At 42.9% G+C, this 12,582-nt stretch overlaps 1 protein-coding gene across 1 annotated transcript; it reads left to right on the plus strand.

Moving 5' to 3' along the window:
* Positions 1–1,236: 1,236 nt before the first annotated feature.
* LOC115751282 (plant intracellular Ras-group-related LRR protein 6-like) lies at positions 1,237–4,162 on the plus strand. Its single transcript, XM_030689115.2, has 3 exons — positions 1,237–1,494; positions 2,598–2,767; positions 3,330–4,162. Exons 1-3 carry the CDS (start codon positions 1,294–1,296, stop codon positions 4,006–4,008), a joined length of 1,050 nt encoding a protein of 349 aa, XP_030544975.2. The 5' UTR covers positions 1,237–1,293; the 3' UTR covers positions 4,009–4,162.
* Positions 4,163–12,582: the final 8,420 nt, after the last annotated feature.

Below are 12,582 nucleotides of genomic sequence, written 5' to 3' on the forward strand. Positions count from 1 at the left end.
TAAGTTTTGCAATTTTTGCTCAATTTTTAAGGCTTAGTTACCTAGTCCACTCTCAATTCTGTTCCGAACCTTTATTTTGTTTAAAAAAAAAATGCCAACCTAAGGTCCAATTTCAACTCTATGCTGAATTTTTTCTTTTTTTTTTTGTATAGAACTCCAAATTTTGGGTTCAGTCCAAATTTACCCCCAATTTTTTTTTTATCTAAAGAAAAAATCACCAACTTTTAATGTAGTCTCAAATCTACTTCGTTAACCCTTTGCCTAAAAATTGCCATTAGTTGTTTGCATGGCATTTTTCATGTCGGTAACAAGTCTGCATGAGCAATGTGAGGTGAAAAATTATCTGCGAAATAAAACTATTCTTTGGTATTAAAATTAGGAATATTATAGACAACTAACGATGATTTTTAGACAAAGGGCTAACGGGGGTAGATTTGAGACTGAAGTTAAAAGTTCAGGGTAAATTTGAGATTGGACTTAAACTGGAGGTTTTGCTTTAGACCAAAAAATGTTCATGCTATATTTGTACAGGACTAAAAGTTTGGATTGTACTAAAAGTTGGGGCTTTTGTTCACGAAGACCGTCGCACAAATTAGACTTATTAAGTGGTGTGATAATTAATTAGTGAAAGTTTAAGTAATTGAGAGCCCATTAAGTATTCAATACGAATTTAATTTTCCCTTTATGTCGGTTCTGTCATTTCTAGCATTCCTCAATTACAAATTGGAAGCCCCCAATAAAGTAAAGAAAAATATTATAACAGTATAAGAAAGTATACCCACTTGGGGAAGGAATGCTTGCAACCATAAATCTAGATATAGATCATCCAATATTTGCATTCTAGTATCACGTCATACGAGTCCACGTGTGTTTACAAATTTTATGTGCCTTTAGACAACATCTTTAACTTTTGTTTTGCACTTCAATCAATTGCCACATTCGATTAACATTCTTTTAATTAATCAAATTCATTCGGCTGGACATGATGATGATCGGATTTGAAAGCACTCAAAATTTCTAATGCGACGACCCAAACCGTTGACGGTGTAACTCAATCTATCCACAAAAAGACAATTACAAATTTGGATTGGGGTTGACTTCATCAATTGGGCTCGTACCTGAAGCACACGTGGTGGGCTATCTCCGTACATCCCTCCACTCCACTAGATCACGTGTGTCTAACATCTGTCTATATCATTGTCTTCATTGTCGAAGGCATTTTACGCACCCCGGAGACATTGAGCTTTACTATTGTTCGGAAGAGAAAGAAGAAAAGAAAGAGATCGTGTGAAGATGATGTACGAACGGCGACAACCGCCGAGGATTGTGACGACGGACCATGAGCAGAAGGCAGCGGAGAAGAGGAAGAGGGCGGTGGATGAAGGGAGGTTGGAGATTGTGGATTTGAGCGGATTGTCATTGGATTCTCTTCCAAGCCCTCCTCTCGATTTGGGGATCATCTGCAAGTTAGATCTCTCCAACAACAATCTTCAGGTCAACGATAGCACAAACATCTCTCTCTCTCTCTCTCTCTCTCTCTCTCTCTCTCTCTCTCTCTCTCTCTCCACAGCTAAAAAGAAAAAAATTACATGCATGCATGTAAATTTAGAAGTGAGAACTTTTAAATGTTTACCAATTTATGTACATTTTTATTGGTTGTAAAATTTGAGAACATATACATTTTAAGTTTTGAAATGGGAATAATTTATAGCACTTACATCATCTTTTGACGATTTCACGTAACTATTTAATTCGTTATGTAATAGTTAAATCGTTATTAGCATGCGTAGACTTTAATGGAACTTTTTAGTAAATTTTAGCATCGATATCTTCGTAGATTATGTGCTAGACAATAGGGTACATGTTATAGACAATTATCCTTGTTCGGACAATTGTCTACGGTGGACCTAAGTGAAAGATATACTTCAACAAAAAACCTAACTTCATGAAAATCCCTTATCCTTTCGACATAACTTTGCATACTCTTGCCTTTTGATATGCATCTTTGCATCCTGGACCGAACCCCATCTCTGAATAGTCCCAATCTCCCAAGGACTTCCATGGCCATGGCCTCCACCACAACTCAGCGTCCTCGAGCCGCCGTGGACGACCTCGATCCATAGGCAAGGCTGAGGTACACGACCTCAATTTGAGTTTACGGATCGTCATTTACTGCGGCTCCTGGCCCTCCATTAGAGGTCGGGAGCCGCCATGAGATCATCCAAGGCCTCGATGTTGGCCCCACCAACCTTGGATCAAGGTTGTTGTCACTACGAGTGACCTCGACCAGGGTCGTTGAGAGAGAGAGATGAGGCAGGAGAGGGGCAACTACGGCAAGTAAAGGGGCAGGCTAGCCCTTACCGTCCTAACGGAAGTTCCGGCTATGAGCTGGTGTCCGAGAGGCGGGTCTAGCATATTTAGCTACATCTAAGCACGGTTCGCATTGCACTGTCTTTTGTAATCTTTCAATAAGCGAGCTTTTCACGTAAATGGCGAAATTAATTTCCGCATGTTAAATAAGCTAAAATTGGATCTACAAGACCGGCTGAAAGCTGATGTTAGTAATATGGGAATGCTTTGCATATGTGGGCTTGCAGATGATACCGGAGCCGCTAGCGGCGAGGTTGTTGAATGTGGCGGTGTTGGATGTGCAGTCGAATCAGCTGAAGGCCCTCCCAAACTCAATCGGATGCCTCTCTAAGCTCAAGCTCTTGAATGTCGCCGGAAACCTCCTCGTCTCCCTCCCGACCACTATTCTGAAATGCAGGTTCGCCGTCTTTCTCCATCTATTATTTCACGGCCTGCAGGCCATGTGGACCGATCTCATCTCGCTCATTAACTATGCGGTTTCGTTCACGGAGCTTATGTGATGAACGGTTTAGATGGACTCAATCTACAGGTCGACGGACCATGCAATGGTTTATAGCATTATTGACGTTTCATATTGTCTAAAATGGAGCTGTACATATATTGCAGGCGCGGATACAGTGGATAGGGAAATAAATACGATTTTAAATCATAATTCCTCTGACCAAACTCGTAATTACGATTGAGTCGTTAATGACTCAGTTATAAACAGACGGTACTCAATAAGTGTTAATGTTCGATAGGATGGTAGACTAGATAAAATAATCACATCAACAGAATTAAGGTCGTATGCTAAATAATTCTATCAGCTATGTCTCTGGTCGATAATGGTCGTTTTGATCATCTACAGCATTTCCAATTTGCTATAGAACATATAATATTTTTTCGGATTCATGCATACAGATACAGTACATGTATAGACTAATAATGTTCCTAATACATAGTAAACGCTTTGTCCTTAGATCCTTAGAAGAACTGAATGCCAACTTCAACCAGCTGACCATGCTACCTGACGCGGTTGGCCTTGAGCTCGGCAACCTCAAGAAGCTCTCCGTCAACTCGAACAAGCTCGCGCACCTACCTCACTCCACCTCCCGCCTTACCTCTCTCTGCGTCCTCGATGCCCGCCTCAACTGCCTCCGCTCACTCCCCGACGACCTCGAGAACTTGGTTAACCTTCAAACCCTCAACATCAGCCAAAACTTCCACCACCTCCAAGCACTGCCTTACTCCATTGGACTCCTGCTCTCCCTCGTAGAGCTTGACATCAGCTATAACAGGATCACAGCCCTGCCCGACTCCATGGGGTGCCTCAGGAAGCTCCAGAAGCTCTGTGTCGAAGGGAACCCTCTCATCTTGCCCCCGGCCGAGGTCATGGAGCAAGGTTTGCACGCGGTGAAGGAATACCTGGGCGAACGGATGAATGCCGGCTACGAAAGCCCACCCAAGAAGAAATCGTGGATCGGAAAGCTGGTGAGGTACGGCACGTTTAACGGGAATAACAACAGGTGGGATGGAGAAGATAGGGAAAGGTTCACTGTGCCCGATTTTCAGTCCATCAACGGCCTCGCTACGCCGAGGCATGCAGGGATGTTCTCGCCGCGGCGCCTCTTCTCTCTTCGGAATTATTTCTCCAGGTGAACAGAGGAGCCACGTTGGACGGGCAGGGTCGATTCCATAGCAGCGAAAGGTAATATGCGAGTTACGTTTTTTCTTTTCATGTTAAGTATGTTTGTATCATTGAAGAGAGCAATAGAGTAGTATGGCTCTATATAGAAGATGGAAAAAATTTAAAACATTATTGTATGCACACGAGATGATTGTTCCATTAATTATCAAAGTTGACATTTTGTGCGTCCTTTTTTTTGTGCACGACACACCTTTTTTATCCCTAAAGAGATCTCATGGAAGGCCAAGATATAGTTGAAAAAATATTGCGTATCATAGTGGTATCACGTCAGTCGTGTAAAAATTCATTAAATGTGTGACACGTGTCGCATTTGAGAGAAAATATTGCGTACCATAGTTGCACCATGTCAGCTGTGCAAAAGTTCGTTAAGCGTACGACATATGTTGTAGGAAGACTCACCTTGCATAAAATTTTCCGGTTTCCTCTCTCCTCTTTCTATTTCCGTTACTTTTTCCCCTCTCTCTCACACGCTTGCTTTTCTTGCTCCTTCTGCTTCCGCCATGACTCGAACTCGGACCCAAAGCTCATGACCGCTTATTGGCCATGGAGCTCAACCTCGAACCTGGAGCTTGGGGTGGCCTTGCTAGCTCGAGTTTCAAGCTCAGCCTCAAGCTCGTGGCAATGGCCACTTGAGCTTCGACCTCGTGGCCATGGTGGCCCGGGCTTTGAACTCCCGTCCTGGCCGCTAGCTACCATGGCCACGGAGTTTGAGCTTGAGCCCAAAGTAGCTAGCTCGAACTCGAGCTACCAGCAGCTAGGCCACTTGAGCACGAGATCTCGACCATGGTTGCCATCTCTCGAGCTTACAGCCAAGGCCAACTGAGCTTTGACATCTTGCCACCATGGTGTCACTTGAGCTCAAGCTCACGGACGCCATGGCCATTGGAGCTTCGGGCATGTGGCTATGGATGCTCAAGCGGAAAAAGCAACAGAGAAGATGAGGAAAAAGTGAGTTGCAAGAGAGAGAGAGATGGGGCAGGAAAACCTAAATTTTTTTTTTTAAAGGTGTTGCACGCTCAATGGACTCTTGCATGGCTGACGTGGTACCATAGTGGTACGCAATATTTTCTCATAAGGAGATGCATAATTTGGTTCGTTTATATTAGCGAAAAACAAATACATAACCTAATATCATAAGGTTCTCAATCGTAAATTGATATTTCGTCGCTCCTCGAGGGGGCAATGGCAACAAGTTTCGCGGCTTTTGCTTGGTCCCCCGTCTCCAAAAGCGATTTGTTTCTCCGTCGCCAATGCTCATACCAAAAGCAACAAACTTTTGGTTTAGTCGCCATTGGCACACTCCTAACAGAAACATAAATTTCGTGGATTAAGAATGCATTTATTTTGCAAAAAATAAATAATTTGAAAAATATTTTTGAAAAACTAATCCTGAATGAAAACTTTTTTCATCGCCTACGAAAATAGTTAGGCATAGATTGTTCTCGAGAATGAAGACTTTTCCCCGTTGACTAATTTTTCTAAACTTCGACAAAAAAAAAAAATTCTAAACTGTATAAGTAATTAAATCATTTATTTTTTGTGAAACAAATATACCATAAATCTGTTCTTATATGCTCTAATGCGACATAATAGATGTTTCATTGCTTCAGGTTGGCGCAAAGCAGACGAAATATTTGTTCCGTCACGTTTGGTATTTCAATGGCGACATATCTTTTGTCGCTATTGCTTAGCCCCTGGCAGTGGCAAGGCCTATGAGACAGTAAACCGAGTTGGCCCTCTAAGTTTACCGTTTGTGTGCTAAAATTTTTCATTTTCATTGTTTTGCAGAAAATAAATAATTTAAAAATATTTTCTGAAAAATAATTATTTCTATCGCCTCATATAATTAGTCAGTGGAGTTTGTTTTTATTATTATCGACAACAATTGATGTCTAAACCTTTTCATGGATGATGAATGATTTTTAGAAGCGATGTAAGCAATTATTTTAAGAAAAATATTTTATAAATTATTTATTTTTCGCTACATAAACGAACCCATAAAGTGATTTTTCAATATTTTCTCTCCTAAGTGACGATGACGTGTCTAAAATGACGTAGTTTTGATTCAAACTGATTTTAATATATTTTTTATTTAAATTAATGTAAAAAGTAACGTAAATTTAAAAAAAACAAATAGAAGTAGGAGCGGAACCAACGGCGAGGGCTTCGCCGTCGCCCTACCACTGTCGGGAAGGGTCGATACTAGTGGGGAAATGGTCGGCGGGGGTCGTCAAGCCCCTCAACCGATGGCGAGGGCTTGCAAGCCCTCGGCCATATCTAGGCAAGGGTCGCAGCCCTCTCCCAGAACGGGCGAGGACTCTAATGGCGGTTGAACCCCTCTAGTGGCAGCCCTCGCTTGTGGTTGGCGAGTACCCTTGTCACTCGGTTTTGTTTCGCTTATGTTTTTCTAATTATTATTTTTAAAAATTGACCTTATTTTTAAATTAATTTAAATATATTTATATTAACAATCAATTTTGGACTAAAATGACGTCGTTTCAGCCACATTATCACCACGAAGGAGAGATAAAATAATAAAAAAGGTCACATCAGTATTTTTCGTTAGCCAAATTGGACGGAGTTAAAGAAATAATTCGATTGCACCATCTTACCAATTTTTAGGGAATTGTATTTTTTTTTACGAGTTTTAGGATTTAATTGTATTTTCGTGATAAGTTTTATTACTTCTAGTGAACATATCCCTTTATACTATTTTTGTCCTTGCGGTAATGATCTGCAGCACATATATATGGTATTATGTGTCTGATTATTTGCCGTACATATGTGAATCATATATTAGTACATTTAGTGTGATGGATTTTACACGCCTTCATACGCTTAATCATCAAATTTATGAGCACTTTATAGATCGATAGAATTAATTGGTAAGATTACTTAAAATTAGAAAGTCATCAAAGATGACAAAAATTGATCAAACGGGACAAAAAATAATTTCTCTGCCACGGGCTCAAGTGAGTTATGGCAATGAATAGCGACAGTCACATCGCCCTAGATATTTTACAACAATGAAATAGTCTTCTTTGCCTAGAGTATCTTTAATGAAGAAATCCAGTTCATCAATATTGGCAATCAATAGCGACAGAACCGAGCTCACCGATGTCGCTAATCCATGTTGATGAAATTTAAATGATCAGTGCTAGCAACCTTGGTGATGAAATCTAGTTCGTCACCCTCGGTTATATTAGGGCGATAGACCAAATTTTGTCCCATTGGAAAATTTATAGTCATTGGCATTACTTATAAGATTTGTCAAATGGGTAGATCGGGTCATAAATGGTCCAACCCAAATTGACTTATATCACTCATTTATGACCCATTTTATCACAATGCAAATTTCTTGACTCATACTCAACCTATTCCTTTTTTTTAAATAAAATTTTAATCAAATTATATTGCTAAAATACCGTGTACAATTTTTATAATTTTTTTCTGGAAATAAATAATAATTCAAAAAAAATTCTTTAATCTAAGTCTAATGAGGGCTGTTGGACCAACCCATTACAGGTGAGGGCCGCCGAACCCTCACCAGCTGCAAAACCCTCGTCGGATTTCGTAAAAAATAAAAGAAAAGAAAGAAAGAAAAAGAAACAATAAAATAAAATAAAAATACAAAAAATAAGAAAATTAAAAAATGACATGTTTATGACTCACTTAAGATAGTTGGATAACCTGCTAATAAGCATTCGGCCTTGTTGATAAAGAGATTAGGGGGTTGAGTACGCTAAATCATAAATTCAGGGATCGACTCTTGTGCTTTGCAAAGAGGCAACAAAATTGTTGTTACCATTCTGTCAAAAGTTGGGTATCAACGGCGATGAAAGTGATCAAATGGCTTTCATCGCCATTGTCGCAATCTATGGCAAAGAAAAAATGTACGTATTCATTATCGCAAGCTAACACGATGAAGCATTCGTGGCAAAATGTCAGCACATTTTTCTTTGCCGTTTCTTTTGGCGACGAATTATCCTGACCTACGGCTACGGCACTCTGGACCATATTTTTAAAAAAAAATTATTGGGTAGGTAGAGGATCAAATTTGAGCTTCATCTCAAATTCAAAGAAATAATGATAGGGAACATCATGAAACATCACGAGCCTCAAATTGAAATTGCTGAAGGGAACCAATCCCACAATACATATGCGGCGGAATTACACGAAATTATCAAGTCCTAGAATCATCTTGAATCACCGATCGGAGAAATACATCACGGAATGGACGTACCTCGTTTTCCACTGATTAAATGTACCCAATGCAGCGAGAGAGTTCATCCCGATATCACGTTCGGAAGAGAAGGGGGAATCATCGTTGTTGTCATCTCTCTATTCACTGTTATTGGAACTAATAGAGAGGAAGAGGAAAACGTCACTTGTAAACATGACTTTTCATGTTTAAAAAAGGGTAACTGACTTTAGGAGTTATCTACTGTTATAAGGGGTGTGGTAGCCTACATGGACGGACTACGATACTTCCCGTACATCCCATAAAATCCAACATCTCTCACTCGCCCATGATAGGCTATCTATAACTCTCATTTACCCACGAAGGGTCAACAATTCTCACTCACCCACGAAGGGCTAAACATAACTCTCTCTCTTTCTCTCTCTTTCTCTCTCTCTTGCAAAGTTCATATTAACAAATAATCCGTGCGACCAACATACTACGAGAGCCCGTTGCCATACATCCGTTAGGAGTATATGGTAGCTCAAAAATGGGCATATTAACTTAGAGTAGATCTAGTATGCAGTACCCTAGATCAATCAATCACATTTACATCGTATCTCTCTTGATCTCCTCGAGTACTCAAATACATTGTATTCATAATCATGATTAAACTTGTGACGCCCCGAAAATTAGACCCTCCGTACAGAGATCGAGTTTAATAAAAAGAATTATTATTGAATTTCGGTTGGCATAAAATTTCAGATCGCAAGAACGTAAGTGACGAATTTTTGGACGATTCCTGAAATGTTGTTCGGTTTAGGTTAGGTCTCAAAATAGTAGTCACCGCGACTTAGGATTTTAATCATCGGGCCTAGACCTAGTCCGGACCGAGCCTAGCCTGTGAAAATCTAAATTTTATTCTCTATCGGTGGAGCCAAAAATTCGTTCGATCCTGATTTATCAAAAGACCGTTATGCCCCTCCAATAATGCACTTGTGGATAAAATTTCTTAATGGTGAGTGGATTGGTGGGCCCCACCTCAGTCAAATCCCCCACCCACCAGTCAACTCACTCACCAGCTCTCTCTCTCTCTCTCTCTCTCTCTCTCTCTCTCTCTCTCTCTCTCTCTCTCGCATGCTTCCTCCCTGTTCATTGCGCGAGCCCCCCCTCCTCATGCTCATTTCCTCCTCAAGGAACGCCCACCCATCCTCTTCCTTGGTTGTTTTTATGCCACCATCACCTCCAGCCACCTCCGTCCGCCACTCGGCCTCCGTTCAACCGTTGTGCACCGCTCCGAAGCCGCCGAATAGCCCTAGAAGCCCCGACGCCGGACTGCCCTATTTCGCACCCACAAACCGCCCGAGAGTCGACCAAACCTTAGCCCCGCTTCGGACTACCATCGGCCACCTCGCCATTCTTCCTCTAACCCCTAGGCTAGACATGGTCGGTTCCGATTCCTAAAAAAGGTGGAACCGCCGGTTCCGGGCCGGTTCCGAAAATTTAGAAACCGGAACCGGCCCTTGAGGGTCGATTTCGATTCCGGGTTGGAACCGTGGGCTCGGTCAACGGGCCGGTTCTAGGCCCACGATTCATTTGGCCATGTCTACCCCAAGCCACCGCAAGACCGCCTACAACCGCCGCGAAGCCGTGGAATTGCCGCGGGCAGCCCTCACGCCCGGTGTGCTCTATTTTGGCGCCGGCCTCTATGTACCGTTGTCTCGGCCTCCTCCGACGGTCGTCGCCCACCCCGAGCAACCACCATCGACCCCTCACCGTCCCTCAAGGTCATCGAAAGTCGATTGAAGGCTGTAGAGCTCGAATACCCTCGGCCCGAACCTCCTCTGTTTCGGACCCGCGCTCTTGTTTTTGGGCCCGATTCTATCCAACCCTCGGCTTGCCGCCTCCAACCACTACCGGCGCCACTTGCTGCAACCTCGAACACCACCCGACCTTGGCCAACCGTCCCCCGGCTCGTGAGCCACCCGAAACCCGCGAAACAAGCCCAAAACCGAAGCCCTCTATTACGCTTGCCCCTATTTCGCATTGTTCACCGCCGACCTCCACTGTTCCGGCCACTAGCCACCGTCCCGAGGTGTTTCCATATCCTGCAGACCATCCTTGACCGAGTTGGAAGCCCAAAGTTCGAGTGGGTCGCGAGTCGCCGATCGTCGCCATCGGGCCGGGCCGAGTTCGTTGTCATTGCTGCCAAAGTTGAGACGGCCCAAGCTAGTTAAAATTGTGAGTTAGCCCCTAACTCTTGGTTAGGATGCTAATTTTGTTCGGAATTAGATTAATTAGCTAATTAGGGTGTTTAGGTAGATTACGATCGGGCTAAATAGAAACGTGGTTTAGGTTAAATGACCGTAATTAGTTAAGATTAGTCAATTAACTAGGTCGTCTGCTGCTAATTGGTGATTAGAACTCATTGAATTGATTGATGGTGTTGATTGATCGTGAGCGAGCGATAGGTCAGAAACAAGCGCGCGATTAACTGTCAATTGGAATTGAAATTGTAAATAAAAATCGATTGGCTGTAATTGATGAATTGATTCTTGAATTATTGCATGTGAATGTCGGATTTGATTGTTGATTGCCGTGGGGGTCCGATTAGAGGTTAATCGCTCCAAATTGCTTGATTTGTCGGTTGATATAATTGCGCATTCATGTGACCACGTATAAGATCAAATTGCATGATTTTGCATGAAAACGGCCTTGAGACAAGTATTTGAACATGCGAGTATGAGTATTCGACCTAATTCAAAGAAATGAACCGGCTGGTTGTCGAAGTGCTTGAGTGGTCACATAATTGAATAATTCCGACAATCATTGTTTTACGGTTGGTCGGTCGGTCCTAGCAATCGTTGTCTTACGGTTGCTGGATGCGCGTCGATCATTGTTTTCTGGCCGTTCGTTTACCGGTCGGAGCTTGTGAAGGGCCGAAGCCTTTTAAGGATTCCTATTAGCTCTGTGTTGTGTCGACAATCATTGTCTTACGGTTAGTCGAGCGGAGTCACATGGACTATCAGAAGCCATTGCCAAAAGTAAGGAACGATGTACGGTCTCGCCATGAGAGCACAACCGACTAGTGTGCTTGACCTACAAGTGGTTTCTAATAATAAATAGACTACGTGCGGTGTTCTGTGCATGCAAGTGTTGTGATGCTTTGCCAATGGATTGAATTGGTTTGGTTGGTTTGATTGTTGAGTCGAGTTTGCATCGTATTATGTGTGGCCTGGTGGATAAGCTTACATGTGGTTGAATATCTACTCTGTGATGATGTGACTGGTTGTTAGGACGTCTGAACGAATCAACGCCCTAGTCGAGCTTAGGCATTGACTCACTAAGATTTATTTCTCACCCCATCGTTTAACCATTTCGGGTCCCTAGTGATGGAGCCGTGATGTTAGGGCTTGGTGATCGGAGTAGTTTTGGGAGTAGATGAGGGTTTAACGTTACTCAACCGTGTGTCTTTTTGATGTCCTAGTGAGCCGCCTCGAGGAATGAGGTTGTATTTGCCTTATGTAGCTATGTAGGGTTAAAACTTCTCTGCTTTGGCTTTAATGAATGAAAACATATTTTGTGAATTGAGTGTCGTGATTTTTGTCTTGTATTTTCCCACCGATCTTGCTTGTTTGGGAGAGTTGCGCATTTCACATGCGCCGTAATTTCGTAGGTCGATAGTGTACCTGGGACGCTATCATCCGTGACCTGAGGCGAGTTTGGTAGCGATATTGCGGGCCCGGAGATTGGTGCGTGACATCCCCGCCCAAGGTGGTATCAGAGCAAGGCCAGACTGATCCATCCGGTTGTTGGCCTGGAGTAATAAGGAGCGATAGAAAGTGGGATAGTTAGTAGGTTAATCTTGTGCATGTGATTGTTGCTATGGATTTGAGTTGTGGATATGCCTTCTGACCATGCTTGCTATCGGGTGTGCGGGACTTTGTAACTTACCTCCGAAATGAGCGAACGTGGTAGAAGAGCACCTTGAAGACCCCGGGTTAGGCCTGTTGGGCCGATTGAAGAAGTCTTGGAAGAAGAAAGAGCATCGTGTGCCGCTCGATCTGTCGAGCAAGAGTCGACTATGGTCGAGATCCTTCAAGCATTGGGAGCTATTGGAGATTTAATGGGGCGGCAAGTGAGGAATCAAAACGCTACTGCCGCCGCTGTTGTTGAAGCCCTACTTGTGAATTAGCCAGCTAGAGCTTCAAATGATGGACGCATGGCCCAAAGGTTGGTGGAGCAATTTCTTAAGTTGCAACTACCCAAGTTCGCTAGGAGCGACGATCCCGAAGCTGCCACTTCGTGGATCGATGGGAGCCGGAGAAAGCATTTGACCCTCCGA

This window comes from Rhodamnia argentea, chromosome 4 (assembly GCF_020921035.1).
Source record: "Rhodamnia argentea isolate NSW1041297 chromosome 4, ASM2092103v1, whole genome shotgun sequence".
Lineage (NCBI taxonomy): Eukaryota > Viridiplantae > Streptophyta > Magnoliopsida > Myrtales > Myrtaceae > Rhodamnia > Rhodamnia argentea.